Below are 18,365 nucleotides of genomic sequence, written 5' to 3'. Positions count from 1 at the left end.
CTTCCTGGGACCACTGCCTTCAATCTGCCCACCTGTGCCCCCAAGAGGGTCACCATGCTAGAGATATCAGCTCTTCAGTTGATTGAACGCCTCATCTGACCAACTCGGACCCCTATGATAACAGGACTGTCCTCCAGACTTTTCTCAGCTTGGCCCCTCAGATGCTCTCCATCTTGACCGACTGTCCACTAGCCGAGGCCGGGCAGCCAGAATCACTTCTAAGACCCTTGGATCGGCGCCTCTTCTATCGGCTCACATTGCCAGCACAGCCAAAGCCGACTGCCAGCGTTTAAGGACATTGTCACCGAGGAGTGCCATCCTCAGAAGGGACTCTGATTTCTTCAGCCTGGATTGACGAAGCCCCCCGTTCTCTTTGGAGCCCTCAACGTGCTGGCTGTGCTCTCGCTCGAGTCATTTCTGCTCCTCTTTGGGACACCACGATGACCCAACATGTGACACGGTGCTCCGTCTTACTTATTCAAGTGAAGGTCAAGTGGCATCAAATAAAGGAGACAGAGACCACCAAAGAGTTGGGGTGGCAGCTCAATCCACATGTTAGGGTTCTGCTGTGACCAAAAGAAAAGAGAAGAGACGGCCTGGAGCTCCGCCTCCTATGGTCGACGCCCATTTCAGTGACTCGCCAGGTTTAGAAGCGACCCCCTAGAAGGGGCGGGGCCTCATGGGTCAGCGGGGATGTAAGGTCACTCGTCCTCCAGCTGATGTCCCTCTGGACTGTGGCAGTAAAAGGAGGTTGTGTTAGTGATGGCGCCCCCTGTCGGTTCACCTGGCAGGAGCCATGAAGGTGTCCCCTTAGCACACATGCTTGGCACGGCTAAAATAAATGTGTGAGGACCCCTCCGCCTTGGGCTGAAGCTCAAACTGCCCTTCACTGTGCCACTTTCCACTGTGGTCATGTGACTAGCTCAGGTGGTGTGCCAGTCTGTGCCACTGCTGCCACTGCCCTCTACTGGGAAGAGGTGAGAACAGCTGTATGTGAAGAATGCGACTCTCACTGTGCTTGATTGACAGGTTGATTGTTTTTCTTGGTTTTCTTGCAGCCAATCACACTGAACGATATTTAAATTAGGGGCGGGGTGTTATTTTATCGATGTCCTTTTTGATCTGAAGTGCCAGTCCATGCTGAGCCCTCTGCCTTGTCTTGTAGGTAAAGGGGAGCACGGAAAGCCGTACCCACTAACGGAGGAGGAGAGTGACGACTTGGCGTACCGGGAGAACGGATTTAACATCCACGTCAGCAACAACATCGCGCTGGACCGCTCGCTGCCCGACATCAGACACCCAAAGTAAGTGCACACTGTGTACCCATGCAGGGGGTGCCCTCCACTTAGAGCGGCACAGCAAGCACTGAAGCACAACTTTGAGTAACGTGCCACACCATGAAGGCTGCTTCAGCTCACAGTGGGCACCAGGGGGCACTAGAGCCAACTAGCAGAGTGTGGCACTGGGAGGCAAATTGGTTATTGTGTAAAATACGGTAGTGGAATGGTCGTGACGCTGACGCCATGAGTGCCAACTCAGGAGCAGCACCAGCCCATCGAGCCTTCAGTGTGTTTCCTTCTCCACTTCCAGAGTCTTCCTTTCTCTTCTCCCCTCCATCTTTCCTGCCTACCACTGGTGGCCCCGTCCTCCTCCTTGAGTGACACCAGATGCCAGCAGGGGGTGACAATAAACAGGCCCGATGTGTTCTGGCATCGTAAGGGGTGATGAGACTGAAACAGACTGGCATAAGGACCAGATAGGAGGGCACAGAGGGCCCAGGTGGGGTAAGTCATGTGTTGGCTCAGCTGAGAAGACATGCGGGTGGGCTGCTGTCACTGGAGGAGCCCCCCGTCCTTGAGTGTCCAGACATCAAATCAAATCCAGTTTAATTTGTCACATGTAATGACGCAGTGCTGCTCGTAAACACACGACTGGTGACACGTCGATAAACGTCGACACGCACGGCGATGCCATTCTATGCGCCACCTAGGCCTGGCACACTCTATGTAAAGGCCCGGCAGTTTCTCTCCCTCCAAATGTGGCCCTCTGTAGAGTTTGCATTGCCCCAGGTGGTCCGCGTCGGCCCCAGGACCCTCGCTGCTCCCATTTCTAATGGCGACGGAGCTGCGCAGCTCGTAATTTATGGCCGCCGATCACACCTGGAGGGGCCGCGTCGACTTCATTCCCCGCTAAGCAGCGACATTCGTTTTCTTTAGTGCCGAATTAATTTGGTCCTCATTATGCTGCCAGCGGAGAATCCTGTGCCCGGAGAGGAGGGAGTGGCGGGCTGTGCGCCCGTCTCAATCTCATCTCAGCCAGGATTTATGCGTCAGTGAATTCTCCGAGTCGTATATTGTGAGGAGTCACATTAATGTGCAAATGTAGGCCATCAGAGGGACACCACAGGGTCCTCGGGGACCGGCGCTGGAGACGGAGAGCCACAGTGGCCCACTCTTCAGCCTCATCAGTGCCCACACTGCCCTTGGGCAGACTCTGGCTGGGGGACTTTAACCCACAAGACTCCGGGCAAAGTGACCTCCAGTGACCCTCAGACGGCCTTGTCACCCTTCAGAAAAGAATGAAGAAAACTCAAGAGGCAGGCTTTGTGACCTGCACGTGCCACCAGGAACCATCAACTCAAAAAGGGAGAGGAGAACAGCAAAAACCCCGGCCCAGTTTAGCGACACTCACAACTAAAGGGTTTATTGACAAAACTGTCCAAAAAAAAGAAGAAAAAGCAAAACAGTGCTGCCCCCTAGTGGCTCCAGTGTCACTCGGTCTCCTCTTCAGTTACCCAAACGGACGGTCACAGCTACAGGAACAAACAACGTCATCGTGTTGAACCCCCAAGGCCCCCATGTGACTCTTCACCTGCCACATCTCCATCCGCACGATCAGCTGCAGACATAAATGGAAACTTGGGGGTCCGGCTGACCCTCCTTTGTGCTCCTCAACCCATCCATCTAACATGAAGCCTCAGGATGCCAGCATGTGGAATCCAGGGCTGGACACACACACACACCCTGAACCCATCTGGGACCAGTTCAGAGTCATCAGCTGGCCTACCATACTGGCCTTTGGTGGTGGCTCAACACCCCCTCCCCCTCCCCCAGCGCTCCCAGTTAAAGTCCTGGCCTTTCTCCAGGTAGTATCCCAGATGGGTCAATGCACAGAGTGACCAGTGGCACCAAATCTGTCCGATGTGAGCGAGTGGACCCCCTGAGCTGGATTACCACCCACGTGCCCAATTTTGCCAGGACAGGCGTTGGCCCCGAGAATAAGATGGACCAGAAAGTGAATGGAGGACAACAGAAAACCAGGAGAACATGGCAGCTGACACGGGTCTCCAAGTGCTGTGTGCCACTGTCATGCTGCCCACCTTCTAAAGCTGCTGAAACCTGAACACACCACGGGCGACTGGGCGGCACACAGTGGAGGACGTTAGACGATAAGCGTGGCGGTGACGACTTTGGCGAGGGTCCTTCTTCACCGTCTTGTTCGCATTCCACAAGTGAATCGTGAGGTCAGCGGGCACCTGGGGGGCGCAGCAGATTAACTCCAACACAGCCTGTGCCCATCCTGGTGTGCCTTTTATTTCGTCCTTCATCGTAATTATGATAAATGACTTCACGCACCCCCCAGACCTGCCGTCCCCGTGAGGCTCATTAGAGCTCATGCAAATTAGCGCATGACAATTAGACTTCCAATTTGCATTCCAAATATCTGCCCAGATCTCACACACTCCTAAATACATTAAAATAAACCTCAGGGACGCGAGTGTCCCCTCAGGGCCTGACTGCCACGCTGCCTGTCTTCAATGCCGAGCAGTATGGTGGCACAGTGGGAAGTCCTTCTGCCTCCATATCCCACAGACCCCCCCGTCAATGGGTGCCCAGTCTGCCAGGCTGCATCTTCTTTGGCCATCCATGTGGCTTTCATCCCAGGAGTCACATCTCATGGTCACCTGGCCAGAAAGAAGGATGTTGGGGGCTTGGGGGAGATGGGAATAGGGGCAGGCAAAGCCGTCAGGACCACCATTAGCAGGGCTGGGAAAAAGTATTTGCCCCCATTCTGGTCTTTTTCACAATGAATGCCTCAGACCTTTAGACAAAATGCAATGATAGAGGAAGGGAACTGAGAGAATTCACAAGGCCGTCTTTACTCATTACTCGTGTGAAAAAGTAATTGCCCCCCAATACTGTGCTACATCAGTTATGATAAATTTACCCCATGGGACAAATAAACCACTCCCAGTGTGCCTCACTATTGTATGACACATTCGCCATCTTTCTAGTATGTAGAGCCTTCCCCATCTATTTATTATGTGGCGCCTTTCTCGAGTATCTTTCTCTTATATAGCGCCTTTCCTGTCTATCCATCTGTATCAACATGTCCACTAATTTAATAATAATAATAATAATAATACATTATATTTATATAGCGCCTTTCCCATGCTCAAGGCACTTCACAGTCTTTCCCTTCGCTCTTTTAGCCCACTTTTCATTCTTTGCTCTTCTGCGCCTGATGGCTTTGCCAGCGTGAGGTGCTCCTCTCATGCCCACTCTTTGCCCAGTCCACTCCACCACCCCACTGCAGAGCTGCCTCTGTGTTTCTATCAGCTGTCCCGGATTGAAGAACATGGAGCCCCATAGGAATAAATGTGAGGAAGAAGTGGAATATGAACAGAGGGGAAGGAGAGCAGAGACGGGACACACTGAAGGGAAATCCCAAAACTGAAAGGGGCATAAAGGGGCGAGTGGGGGGCAGGAGGTAAAGAAGACCACCACAGTGCTCTGAGCTTTACAAAGTGCAAGACCTGACAAGTATGGATGCAGCAGCCACTGGCCTGGTCACTGAGTGCCACCACGGTGATCTGATTGATTCTCCTGGAGCAGTGACTGGGTGACAGCGGTGACGTTTTTTGAGGACAGTCCGAGTGACTGTGTGAGCACCAGTCTGTGGCACAGCTACTGAGAGGACATCAATTCCCAGCAGCCAGTGGGAGTGCACAGGGGACATTGGAGGTGGTCAGATGGCACTCAGCGGTGTTGTGACAGACTTTCTCAGTGCCCGCATGTGTCACCAAAGTGGCTGCAGTCCCTGCTCAATGTGTGATGCCACTCTTCTGCTTAGCATATTCATACAATGGGTGGGCTTTGTATGGCTTGAAACTCCATTGAAGGACAATCACTGACTACACCTGGTATTAGGTGAACAATGGACTGTGCCAGTGTGAGGTGTCCATGCCATGGCAGTGCCAGCAGGTGAAGTTAATTGAGGGGTAAAGGCTTGAAATACCAAAAGAATGGCCCATCAAAACCAGCAAGTCATGAGCCCGCCAAGCAAAGGACCCTCGGACCAGTAGGGGGCATCTGCCTCGCAGTAAGGAGAGCGGGGTGCTGCATGGAGAGCAACGTGTGTAGTGAGAAAGAGAGAAAGAAAGGCGCTATATAAATGTAAAGATCTCTTTATTATTAATATCTGAAATTCTGAGGCGGGCGGCGACCTTTCAGCTTGTCAAGACGCTATACTAAGATAAACAGAAGTGAGTTCAGTTTTGAAATTCATCAACTCCGCTGGACTTCCACCAAGAGTGGTTGGCCTTAGCAGAGTCGTACAGGTGTATAAACGCAAGATGAGGGCGCTATATGTGGCATATGCCCGAGAATTAGGAAACGCAATGGGCTCACTAAACCAACAAGTCGCACTCAAATGACACAAACGTCATCAGTAAAGGACGCGACTCGTTCACCGAGAGATGCACGCTGGGAAAGTTCAGAAACAGAACGTCAGAAAACTGCAGAGGCCACTGTTTTAATTTCAATGTGGGATGGCAGGATGGATGCGGGCACGCATGGCACCGACATGTGGGTTAGCAGTCAGGGCAGATGATCTGAGCATCGAGCACATTGGGAGCTCAGGGTGATGTGTTCAGAAATCGACTTGCTGTCACACGCATTGGCATTCAAAGTGATGAGATCGCGTGCCACATAAAGTCTGCCAGCACAATGCGGGGCTGCTGTGCCTTAACGGGCCCGACAGGGGCCAACATGGCCGATGTCACATGATGACCTGCGCTCCTTTCATTCATTTGTCTTCTTTAGTCCATGCCTTTGGATTTGCCAATGCTTATTGTGGAATTATTATTATTTGTCACTGTGGCTTCCAGGTCTGTGTGCCAATCCCGACTCAAGGAGGTGGCATCACAGGGCACCAACGCTGGTCCAAAGTAGAGAAGGCAGCTAGCCAAATATACAAACCTCAGTACCTGAAAGCAAGAGTCCAGAGGAAGGAGGCAGCAGCACAGAGTGGTGCCCCACTATGCCCCCTCAGGTCACACAGCAGGCCTGGTCATCTGTGCCCACTCCTTCCTGCTCACTCCATCCTTTTCAAGCTGAACCCAGCAAGCCCATCAGAAGGAGATCAGACATCTCCTCCTCGCCTGTCCAGTTCTTACATTTTTGTGATTTCATTTCCAAAGGTGGGTTTGTGTGAAGCTCTGGTTTGAGACCCCTCTGTAGAGGGGATGCCAGTCCAGTGTCTTTGGATAGGAACATGTGGCTGGGGTCTCCGCAGGTGACCACCCAGTAAAACATGGGAACTGCTATGATGCTGAACCCGTGTCCAAACCATGTAAGGCAGCAGTGCCCCCATCTTTGATAAGACTCTGGGGTCTAACTGCCAGTCTCAGAGCCCACCAGAGGGCAGAAGCGAGTGCCATGTCCACTTCTCACCTTTTTGTTTTTCCACTCCTTAGCTGCAAACAGAAGCTCTACCTGGAAAAGCTGCCCAATACCAGCATCATCATCCCCGTCCACAACGAAGGCTGGTCCTCCCTCCTGCGGACAATTCACAGCATCGTCAACCGGACGCCCGATGATCTCATCGCTGAAATCATCCTGGTCGACGACTTTAGTGACAGAGGTAAGGCCTCTTGATGTGTTCATTTCATTTGCTTGCTTCTCTGGATTTGCGCTGGTGCTGGGTGGTCCTGGGGGGCTCTCTCACTGAGTCCTCAGCTGGTGCCGCTTTTTAAAATGATTGAATTGAACTCCACAGGCGGCTGAGGTTGTCCTGTGCATAGTCATTTTTACAGCGTCAAGTGGGTGGTCTTAGCGGCTCAGGGTTTGGCGTGTCAGTCACGAGGATGGAAGTTCAGCTTCACCTGCAGCTCACGATGTGACCCTGAGCGAGTCGCCCTTCTGACTTCAGTGTGTTGAACTGTGGATTTGTACTGGGAAGCACTATGGACAGTAAAGACAGTATGGACGGTCAGTTCAGAGGGCTCACCCCTTAGCTTTATAAGGAAAATCCAACGTGGACAAGAATGAGTCACCCGGCCCAGCAAAACCTGACAATCCTCTTGACTTTTTTAACTCCAAAATGACATCAGATTGAGTTCTGAGGGTCCCCAATGTCCGTCTGTCCGTCACTGCTTGGTCACTTATTCCGTGTTTGTGGTTCTCTGTCTGAAGATATGTGTGTGTGTGTGTGAAATGCCAGTTACCTTCGGCGTCTCCAATTCCCTCCCTAATTTAAATCTCTTCCGTCTGTCAACTCCAGTAGTCTTTGCTCCTCCGTTGCTCTCCGTGGTGCTGAATCCGCCGAGCGGGGCTCCTCGTCGGCCGCTGTCCGTGGTCCTGAATCAGCTCTGGACTCTCTCGGCGGCTGCTTAGCCTTTTTCCAATAAGTAGATGTGAGCGCTTTACTAGCGGGCCATAGGAGTGACTGAGATCTTTTATGTTAGGGGGGCTGGGTGGTCTCGTGGCTTCGGAACGCCTGCAGATTTCGTTATTTGTTTTTTTGTTACCGGATCTTACTTTATTCTTTGTTACTTTATATTTCCTAATCTTTTTTTATATATTTTTTTCTATATTTTTCTTACTTCATCTTGTAAAGCATTTTGAGTGACATCATTTGTATGGAAACGTGCTCTGGAAATGCATGTTGTTGTTCATGGAGCCTAAGCGTAAGCTCCCTCGACTTGCTCTGCACACAAGCAGGGCGCTATAGAGGCACATGTTCTGTTGGCCTTCTTAAAGTCCACTAAAGTCTTGTGTCCTCTAAGTCTCCGTTAGATCAGCTCCTCCACTCTCTGATGCTCTCCATGGTGCTGAATCAACCCCGTTGTTCTCCTTTGGGCCTTCTCTGCTGCTGCTGTGTCTTTTTTGAAATACAGAGACCCTGGTACTGCAGATGAGGCCTCACCCCTGTGTTACCTGAGACGTCTGTTTCATACATCATGGACGCCATATCATCTAACATCTTGTTGGTCATCTTAATTTTTCCTGTCCACTCTCTGGTTGGAGATAGTGTTGTGACTTCAGCAATGTCATTGTCCTGGGGTGGGTATTTAGATATGCATGGAGGTGTCCCCTAGATGCCAACATAAACTAAAATTTAATGTTTTCTGATTTGTTCATTGGGTAGGCAGACGACATGCTAAACATGAACAGAGTCTGAGCAGCCTTCATCGTCAAGGTTGAAAATCATCCAGGCCAGCAGAGGGCAGCACATTCAGTGTAGCAGTTGGTCTCTAACGATACCAGAGGATCAGAACTGAAACCCCTTATAAGCTGTGGCACTCTGTGACACTTGAAGGGTCCATAGGGTATCATGAAGCCCCCACACTGTGCTTGGGAACTCATCAGCCCTGAATAGTCTGAAATATGCCATCCACCTCTAGGTTTTGACCATAGGGGGTTTCAGTGTGGCAAATCAGCTGGCAGGTCATTGGTGTCACATCTCCAGTGAGATTCTTACTGTCATTATGTCAGACCTCTCCAGTGACGTGACAGCTGATAGATATGAAGGGTGCTGCACAATAGATTGTAACCTGTAGGGGGCAATGCAAGGCCCAAAGCCCCAGTCATAACTTCACCGAGCAAATCCTGGGTTCAGATAAATAGGAGGTCTCCATAAGGCTGTCCCACTATAAACAATTCTTCTTCTTTTATGCCCCCCCAGCACAAACACACACTTTCCTTTCCTCCTCTTCTCCTCCCAAGTGAGTGTCGTCCTCCCTTCATGAATTCCAACTCCTTGCTGAGGTGTAGCACCTTCCTTCATGCCAGAACTGGGGGTATTTCCAGGGCCACCATTTTGTATCCAATTCAGAAGGAAGCTCCCTACTCCCCATACAGCTAACCACAGCTCCCCCTGGTGGCTCCTCAGAATCCCAGCAGGGCCACCCATTGGAACTACAGGCAGCCTATGAGTGAGAGTATGGGAGACCCCCAGTAGGGTGCTGGTTACGGTTTTGAACTTCAAACCCTGTGTTGGTGGGTTCAGATCCTGCTTCTAACTGTTGAGACCCTGAGGCGGCCACTTCACCTGTTGGCACTTCAACTGGAAAAACAAAGAAATGAAACAAATGGTGTCTCAGATGTTGTAAGCTGCCTTGGATAAAAGAAGTCACCCAAATCATAAGGAAGATAATAATAATAATAATAATAATAATAATAATAATAATAATAGTAGTAGTAGTAGTAGCAGTATTGGGTGGGCTGCTCCCTCCATCCACCCTTTATAAAGGCTGCCCATCCAGGTAGAGTGCCACCCATCCAAGACAGAACGCACGCCAGTCCATGTCTTCTTCACAATGAGGTCCTTGTCATCTCGTCTCCAGTGATGTTCTGACTTACGTGAGCCAATCAGCATGCAGCACTTTGACTAGTGAAGGATATGAAAGGCGCTATATGAGGTGTGGCGGGCGCTTGGGGACAGTGCCCAGACAGGACGCCTGGAAGGACTGGGAGAAGGACTGTACCTCCCCCAGGTTACGAGAGGGCAGCTGCCCTGGTTGGTATGGGGGCCACGGAAATGGAGCTTGGAAGCTCAACCCTGTACCAGGGGGTGCCCAGAAGTGTGAGGAGCCCTGGACGCCAGCACTTGTGCCACACCTGGAGGTGCTGCAGGAGGTTCATCAGGGGGCACCTGGAGTACGTCTGGGTGGAGATAAGTCATGAGGGAGCTGGAGTCGGGACGAGGAAGACGGAGCTTGTGGGGATAGGAGTAGAGGCGGAAGAGAAAGAGGACGAAGGACTGAGTTGGCGCTTAAGGCTTTGTGGTGTCTGTCTGTCTGTCTGTGTGTCCGAGGGGCTGCCTTTCCAGAGAGGTGTACGTGAAAGGCGCTTTATAAGAACTCAAAAGATGGGACAGCAGAGACACAACAAACACCTACCTGTGAAAGTGTGCCATATAACAAATCAACAGGTGTGCAAGGCGCTATATAATAGGCCTATGAGGCCCTTTCTGTGTCATTGACAGAGTCTGGTGACAACTCCACAGCTCTGCCATTCCTGACTGCGGTCTTCCCGGCATTCCCAGTATGAGACCAGTCTGGTGTGGTCATTTCTGCTCGTTTCCTCTCAGTGCTAATCGGCAGCAGCCCAAGGGGGCCGAGCCACTGGGTGATGGCGGTGGGCTGAAGAAGGTGGGGGGACAAGAAATTTGGACCTTCAGGGGCTTCCTGTTTCAGTTTCCATCCCTCCATCTGTCTGATCCCAGACAAGGCCCCAGCACCTCAGGTGACTCCTTAATGGGCAGGACCATGTGGTGCCAAGTGGCACAGCAGGACACTGAGAAGAGAACCAGATGGCAGAGACTCACTGACAGTTCATGAGGGTCACGTTACTCGTATTTTTATTTAGATGACTAAATGACGGAGGCGTAGCGGGCACAGCTAGGCAGCAGCTCTGATCAGGGTGTGCCACACACAAAGGGGCATCTCCAGTCCTCAGCCTCGTAACTCGTCCTCCACTGCCATTTCATGACTTCTTCACACCTTTAACATTCCAGCATGTGGAGATCTCAGCGCACTCTGCTTTGAGGGCACTGATAAGTTCAGGGGGGCAACATCACAAAAGGATGTCAGCTTCTGCTCAATGACCCCCAAAACACACCTGCATATGCAGAATATGCCTAAGGGGGTCTTTGAAGTGCCCGTCACTTCTTCAGTGACTTCTATCTGCTTAGGTGCCACCCAGAGCTGCCCATTCCACTGGACCATCTCTTATACCCTTAGACAGTTCCTTGTATGGACCACCTCCAGATGGCACCAATATGGCGTCCCCCAGTCTCAGATGCCCACATGCCTGTCAGGTGGCCACAAAGTGACAATAGGGGGCGCCTCAGACCACAGAACACATCTGCTGTTCCATTCCATTCCCACACCTCCCATTGCAGAAGCACAACCCTCAGCATTTTCCCCACTGCACCCCCGCCCCCTCCCTCCAGGTGGGCTTTGCCCTCCTCCAATCTTCATCTGGGCTGAGGCTGAGGGGATCCTGTTCATGTGTGACCCGGGGGTACTTCAGACACATCACTACTGGGCCCAAGAAGACAGGGAAGCCTCCTCCCTCAAGTGTCACCCTGGGTCCCCAATAGGGTGGCTTATTGGAACCTCAAGTTTCAGGCTACCTTGTGGGTGTCCAAATGGGTGCCCCCATGAGACCACGAGAGGGATGCTGCCATCTGGTGTACTTTGGGGGACACCCGTCTCCCTCTGTCCATCCATTATGGTGGCCACCTGAGTGACGGTAATGACGCACCACCTAGTCCAGTTACGGGTGTCCTGCTGTCCTGTAACAATAAGACACAAGGGTCAGTCCACATGGTGTTGGGCACAGTGTCACTCCTGACTGGCCACCGTTGTCACCCATGACTGTCATGAACACCAGGGTGACAGCGGGTGCTGAGGGTCAGTAGAGGAAACAAAAAAGAGCCATGAGAACCAAAAGCCAAAGCAGGACAAAGCAGTCAGGGTGACCGTCACAAAGACCCCGGCACAGCAATCGCCATGGAGACGCCTTTATGAACCGAAGAGCTGGGAAGCTTTTAGTAGTGGCCTGCTGCTGGGTGGGCGGAGCTTGATAACCTTTATACCACATGACCAGCAACCGACATAGCAACCGTAAACAATAAACTCCAAAGCAAACACGACCAGCTGCTGCAGGAATAAAGACTTGAAAAATCAAAACTCGAGAAGATGAAGGCATCAAAACTCCAAACATGGGGTCCACAAGCTCAGCGATGCCCACGACGCATGTCTAAGCCCCCCAACAACCCCATCAAATGACACAGGCGTTCTGCATGTCCTGAACAGAAGACGGTGGGGAGCCTGGCATACTGATTGCCACCTTCAACACCCACCCTTGGCTGAGCAGGTTCTCTGCCAGGATGTGATGCCACCAGTTATGATGGAAGTACCAAGATGGACACATGTAAGCTTTGGTCAGGGCTTTGAGGAAGTTGAGGTACTTCTAGATGAGGACAGACTTGTGTTGTGCCCACTTCACTCCAAGATCAGCTCACCCTCTCCTCATCCTCTTCCCTGATGTCGATGCCAGGGTGCGCTGCCTTCTGTTTCCTCCAGTCTCTGCCCAGCTCCTTGCTTTGTCTGGTCGGATTGTTCTCCTGGCACCACAGAATCAGTTGTTAAAACCATCTTACATTATGGTGGTGGTGCCATCAGCTAATTAAATAATGGAGTGGGCACCGTGTCTGGGCACACAGTCATAACAGTGGGCTGTGCACACTACCCTGGCTAGTGCCAGTGGTGAGGGTCAACAGTGAGGATGTGATGCAGCCAGTCCCCAAAAATTGACATCTGCCCAGAATCTAGTGCCAGTGGGAGACACTAAACCAAAGGGCTTGGTGGTCAGCTTGATGGCACAGCAGCCTACAAACAGGACTGGCAGAGCCGTTTGTATTATCTAGGTGTGCCAGGATGGTATGGCTCACTGGAGATATCTATTGACTGGTGGTGATGACATGCATTATGGGCATGAGCTCATTTCAAAGTCCTCCTCATATCACATACAGAAGCAGAAAAGCAAGAATCACATGAGTTGGCAGGTGATAGAATGATGGGCATCTTGTTAATGTGATCAAAGTGGGCACAGCTGTGGTGAAGCTGGATGACGACTTACTTTGTAGTCCACAAGCATCTGTGAGTGAGAACTTCATGTGTGGTGCAGACAGGACAGCAAATCTGAGCGATGAATTAGACACAAAGCACATGGCACAAAGGGCACAGCTGGTCAGATGGGCACACATTGCACTTCTTCCTGTGACATCCAGAGGGGGCCAGTCAGTGCTGAATGCCACCCAATCAGTCCATAGACGACTCGCCCACCTTCTCACCACTCTCCACTGGCCTTAACAGGGTGCCATCTTCTGCTCCTGGGACTTCATGCCAACACCCCTTTGGTTCTGTTTCACTCTTCAGGCACCCCCGGCATGATTATCGGTTGCCCTTTTTAAGTGTATGGGCACAAAGTGCCCCCTCTGTGCCCCTTCTACACCTGCCAGCATTGTGTTAGACTTGTTGGTCCACAGAGGCGAGAAGGGGCTACTAAGGGGCATCCAGACTGGAAACACTGGGCTTGGCTGGCAAAGGTCAGAGGGCAGGCCTGGGTGCCAGGAATACAATACTCACACTGGACTGTAGGTGGCCAGAACTATTTATAACGTCGACCCAATGGTGGCATTAGAGTGACCTTCAGCTGAAATTCAGCAAGCCCCCTGAGTGCACTGCTGCCCCCATAGAAGACAATTAGCTTCACTGGCACTCCAGTCCTTTTGTTGTCGCTGTTGTGTGCACCAGGGGGCAGCATAGCAAGCTGGCAGTGGATTAAAGGAGTTTCCATTCAACTTCTCCCCTTCATCAGGAGCAAGTGTGGGTGAGGGGACAGACTGGCATCATGCCCAGGTTCCTGCCCTATGCCTCTGGTTTAAGTGGGTTGGATGAATATTTGGCAACAATCAGGACACAAGAGTGGCATAAAGGGCAGATGGCCTTATAGGGTCACCGGGTCAAAGAGCCTGGTTTGCTGCCCTAATATCTGCCCAGACTGAGTTTGCCAGGTGTCACAGCTGCCATTACAGCAAAGCTTTTGTGCCTCAGATGTTAAGCAGGCTCCTGCTCGGCCTTGGTGACAAGTTGTGGCCTCACGCTGACACTCTGGGTGAAGGATGGGGGGACTGGCACGGGGGGAGCACAGGAGAGACTTTAATGTGACTTTTAAGTGACGACAGGGGCTGATGAGTGCCATGGGTGTCACTAAACATCAGAGCTGAGTCTGTGTTACATCTGATCAGCTGTTCTGGTGTATATAGCGCCCTGAAGCCTCCAGAGACACTGCAGTGTGCCACTTTCTGGTGCTCGAGCACTTGGCGCTTTGTTTGTTTTTCTTTCTTTCATTTCTTTTCTCATCTCTGCAATTTGCCAGACCCCCAGCTGAGATCTGTGATGAGCCAATCGGCCCGTCCCGCTGAGCTCTTGATGGGGTCTTTGTGGTCCTGCGCTCTCATTGGAGCTCCACTCACTAGAAAACAGCAAAATGAGGGTCTCGCGCTTCATGAGGGGAGGATCAGTGCTGCTAACACCGAGGACGAGAGGAACTGAGAGGAACTCCAGGAACAGCTCAGGCGGAGCTGAAGTCGGACATCTGAGGGTCAGCGGGAATTCAGGATGAGGGAGGGGACAAGGGGGCGGGAGATGTGGCAGATTAGGTGGGGGACAAGAAGTTGGTGCATGCGTCGGGCTGATGTGCAGGTGACAAACACCATGACAATCCACCAATCTCGATGGAATGTATATAGCGCCTTTCACTCTCACAGTCCACATTTTATATGGCGCCTTTCACAGTGAGCGGAACTGCAGCATCGCGAGGGTCCTTGAGGGGAGGCACTTGATTGTTCCATGCATGGATCGGCCACCCTGTCCCTGTCGATTCTGCTCATGATGGGATGGTGCTGGTGACAATTCAGCATCTAGAAATCTGAAGTAATATGGGGCTTTCATTTCTGCATTTTTCAATATAGTGCCTGTAATATCCCTTATCTGCCTATTTATGTATTATATAGTGCCTTTCACATCTGTTTATCTGATATAGCGCCTTTCATGTTTAACTCAGCAGATTTCATGTCTTACTGTCTAATTTAGTGCCTTTCATATCTGATACTGTATAAGACATTTAATGGGTCGCGCCTTTCATCTCTTCTGATCTACGTATGTATTATATAGTGCCTTTCATGTGTATATATTATAATGCTGTCTGTCTAGTATAGCGCCTTTCAAACTCATCTAAAAGAAGCAAGAGATCAATGTCCGTGTAATTAAAGAGTCCATGCGCCACCACGATGTTGTCCTCTTCTTCATGGGAGGCACACTGTAGACGTCAGTGCCCGCCCACTTTCTCTCTCTCTCTCTCTCTCTCACTCACACACACACACACACACACACACACACACTTCCCTTATAAGTCCGCCTGCGTTACCCCGATGACGAGCGCTTTCTTTTCACCCCGGTGCTTGGTGACGACCGTGGTGGTCTTGCTCTTCTATCTCCCTGAAAGTATCTGCAGCTAATTACGAGGTAGAAGTTAAACAGCAAAGCCCCCCAAAGCCCCCCAACTGACGTCTTCTGACACGCACCTCCTTTGGACACGCCGTTTAGTTTACCTGAGCTTTAGCGCACTTCTTCTAAGCCCCTGCGGCTATTTGCATATTTCCCACAATTCTCGGCTTTAGCTTGTTTATTTGCATCCCAGAATTCCACGCTGCGCGAACTGCTCGGTTTTTTCCCTTCAGTTTGCTCAGCTGACGGTTCAAACGAAGCGTAGCCGATCTAACGGAGCCCCGTTCCTAAATTGGTCTTAAACATCTCAAACGGTTTCTTCAAATGCTTGGCCTTCGTTCAGCTGCCCCTCTTGTCACATCTTTTGATGTCATTTCCTGCCCTTTGGTAAACTCTTAGTCAAATGACTGTGACAGTGTTGGTCACACAGTGCATCCACTTAAAAGCGACTCAAGACCCTCCAATTAAATATTACAAATCGAATTTAATAAATGAAACAAACCTCCCCATTACACGACATTTAACATAGCGCCTTTCACATCACCTCTCCCGTCCATTGTCTTTCATTTCTGTCTACCTGAGTTGAATCAAAGTGTCGCCCTCTGATGCACCGCCTCTCCTATCTGCTTACCTGTTGCATTTCTTTTCTATATTGTCTTTCATAGCTCTCTCTCTATTATATAGCGCCTTTCGTGTGTATCTAACATTGTGCATTCGATATCTATTTGTTATGTAGCGCCTTTCTACTCAAGTCTCCTGTTGTGTTTCGTTGTCCCCACTGTCACGTTACTCGTCACGCTGATCGTTGATTCCTTCAGTTACTCGATTGCTGTAGGGGGCGCTAGTGACGTATCTCCCACAATGCAGCAGGCCGAGATGGATGGGCGGGTCTCGGGTCTTAACCGCGCCTGCCGAGTTCTCCGAGTCTGAGACTTTAATCGGGAATCCCGTGAAGAGGAAACGGAAGCGTATTTAAGAGTGAAGCCGAGACGCCATTCGTAATTTATCTGAACGCGTGACCGAGACTGGGACTTGGACCGGAAGGTGACAAGACCCTTTGGGGGGGGGGGACGGGGACGGGGAACAGCACGGCTTTTGGGCTAGAATGAGGGGCCAGCCGAGCGCCACCCGACTGACGACCCCACGCCGCTTCAGGGTCAGCGTCGGACTCCAGGGAGCCCCCCAGTGTCCTGACGAGGGCAGTGCATGAAGAGGCGCAGTGAACTTTGGGGTTGGGGGGGGTTGTTGACTCTGCCTTTCTGTGAAAATCCCACTGAGCTGGTGGTCTCCGCGCCGGCACTTCTGATTATTAATTTATGGGGTGCGTTTCGTGTCGAGTTCTGACGTCCTTTGATTTGCTTATTAATTTATGGATGTGTTTACATCGTTCAGTAATTTCTGTAATTAATAACAACCTGCTTAAAGCAGCTGAGGGGCACGGGAGGGGCACAGGGAGGATTGGAGCCAATCCTGACATCAGTCCACCAGGGGGCGACACAAACACAAACTAGTAGGATGTGGGAAGAAGACCCCCTGACTGTGGGGCAGCCGTTCGTGCGTGCCGTTTATTACGCTCTACGCTGTGGAGCGACTGACGTCCCGCCATTTTCTGAACCCGTTTCTCCGTTGCCAACCTGGGCAGGGCATCCGACAGTTGGGGACAAGGCGGCCAGAGACGCCACTGAACCTCAGCCTGAACACACGAACGGGGCAGAACTGAACCCGAGTCACTAAAGCTGTGGGGCAGCAGTGCCACCCACTGATGGCAGCCCTGGCATTAATTACCCGTTGTAGTGCCTTTCACATCTGTCGTAATATATAGTGCCTTCCAGTGTGAATATCTGTCAGTTTCTTCCCTGTTCATCTATCTGTTATATCTTTCTATTTCTTAGTTTCTTGTATAGTGCCTTTCATAGATCTGTCTGTCTATCAGTTATATAGCGGCTTTCACATCCACCCAACTGAAGCTGCCAACACAAACACAAGCTGCTTCACAGGTCCAGAACGAGACTTGAGTTCAGACTCTGGCCCACCTATGTGGAGCTGGCATGCTCTCCCTGTGTCTCTGTACATTTGTCCAGAGTCTGCAGATTAACTTAACTAACAGCCTGGTGCCCGTGTGTGTGTGTGTGCCCTGTAGTAGGCTGGCATTCAGTCCAATGCCGTTGAGTTTGGGCTTTAAGCGAGGTTAAGCAGCTCTGAGAAATGAACAGATGGACATTTGTCTCTTTATCTTTGTCTGCTGGTGAAGCTTCTCTTGATCTGATGCCCTCCTTTGTGCCACTCTGCCAGCCTCTGTGATGACCTAATTCCTCCCCTTGGTTTTTATCATTGTTTTCCCCCTTTTATTTTTTTAATCTGTCATTCAAATCCAAAGATTCTCCCTCCAATATCTTGGCATTCCTCCAGTGCCCAACAGCTGGAGGTGGGTGGCACTGGCAGGGCTGGCACCCTTGACACTAGTCCTTTTAGCTTCACTTCCTTTAGTCAGGGCACTCAGGGTCCATCAGGTGACATTTCCTGCCATTCCACCTCCCGGCAGACAGACGAGGGTCTCTTCAGGTGGCAGTCGGTCAGGGCAGGCAGAGGGCTGAAGGTGAATGTGGAGGCCAAAGAGGACAGCGGGCTGCAATGGCCAAAGGAGGGGATGCTGCCATGTGTCACTCGCTTTGGCCTGAGGTGGGGAAGGGGACCTGTCCAGGGGTCTCCACTTAATGTGCCTCCAAACCCCCGTAATATTCACATTCCTTCATTTTGCTTTGCACTTTGGAGTCCAGGGTAAGGCGCTATATCATACAAAGACAAATATGACAACATAAAGACATGGGCAGTAAGTGGAGCCCCCTGGTGGTCCCAAGTCTCAAATGTAACATGTGACCCCAACTGAGTCATTTCACTTGTGCACTGTGGAAGTCCGCCTCCCCGTGGAAGGGCACTTTATAAAATACAGTCCTGCCATGATGGTGAATCTGTGCCATGGGCACTGACTGCCAGCATCATC

The 18,365-nt window shown here is 51.1% G+C and overlaps 1 protein-coding gene across 2 annotated transcripts in view; it reads left to right on the top strand.

Annotated features, from left to right (window-relative positions):
* Window positions 1-18,365, top strand: part of galntl6 (polypeptide N-acetylgalactosaminyltransferase like 6) — a 109,804-nt gene that overhangs the window by 58,359 nt on the left and 33,080 nt on the right. For both annotated transcript variants that reach the window (XM_039750085.1, XM_039750084.1), the window contains exons 4-5: window positions 1,166-1,304; window positions 6,758-6,924. In XM_039750085.1, coding sequence (XP_039606019.1) covers window positions 1,166-1,304; window positions 6,758-6,924 — 306 coding nt within the window. The remainder of the gene's footprint in view (window positions 1-1,165; window positions 1,305-6,757; window positions 6,925-18,365) is intronic.

This window comes from Polypterus senegalus, chromosome 4 (genome assembly GCF_016835505.1).
Source record: "Polypterus senegalus isolate Bchr_013 chromosome 4, ASM1683550v1, whole genome shotgun sequence".
NCBI lineage: Eukaryota > Metazoa > Chordata > Cladistia > Polypteriformes > Polypteridae > Polypterus > Polypterus senegalus.
This window is presented reverse-complemented; position numbering and strand designations above follow the sequence as displayed.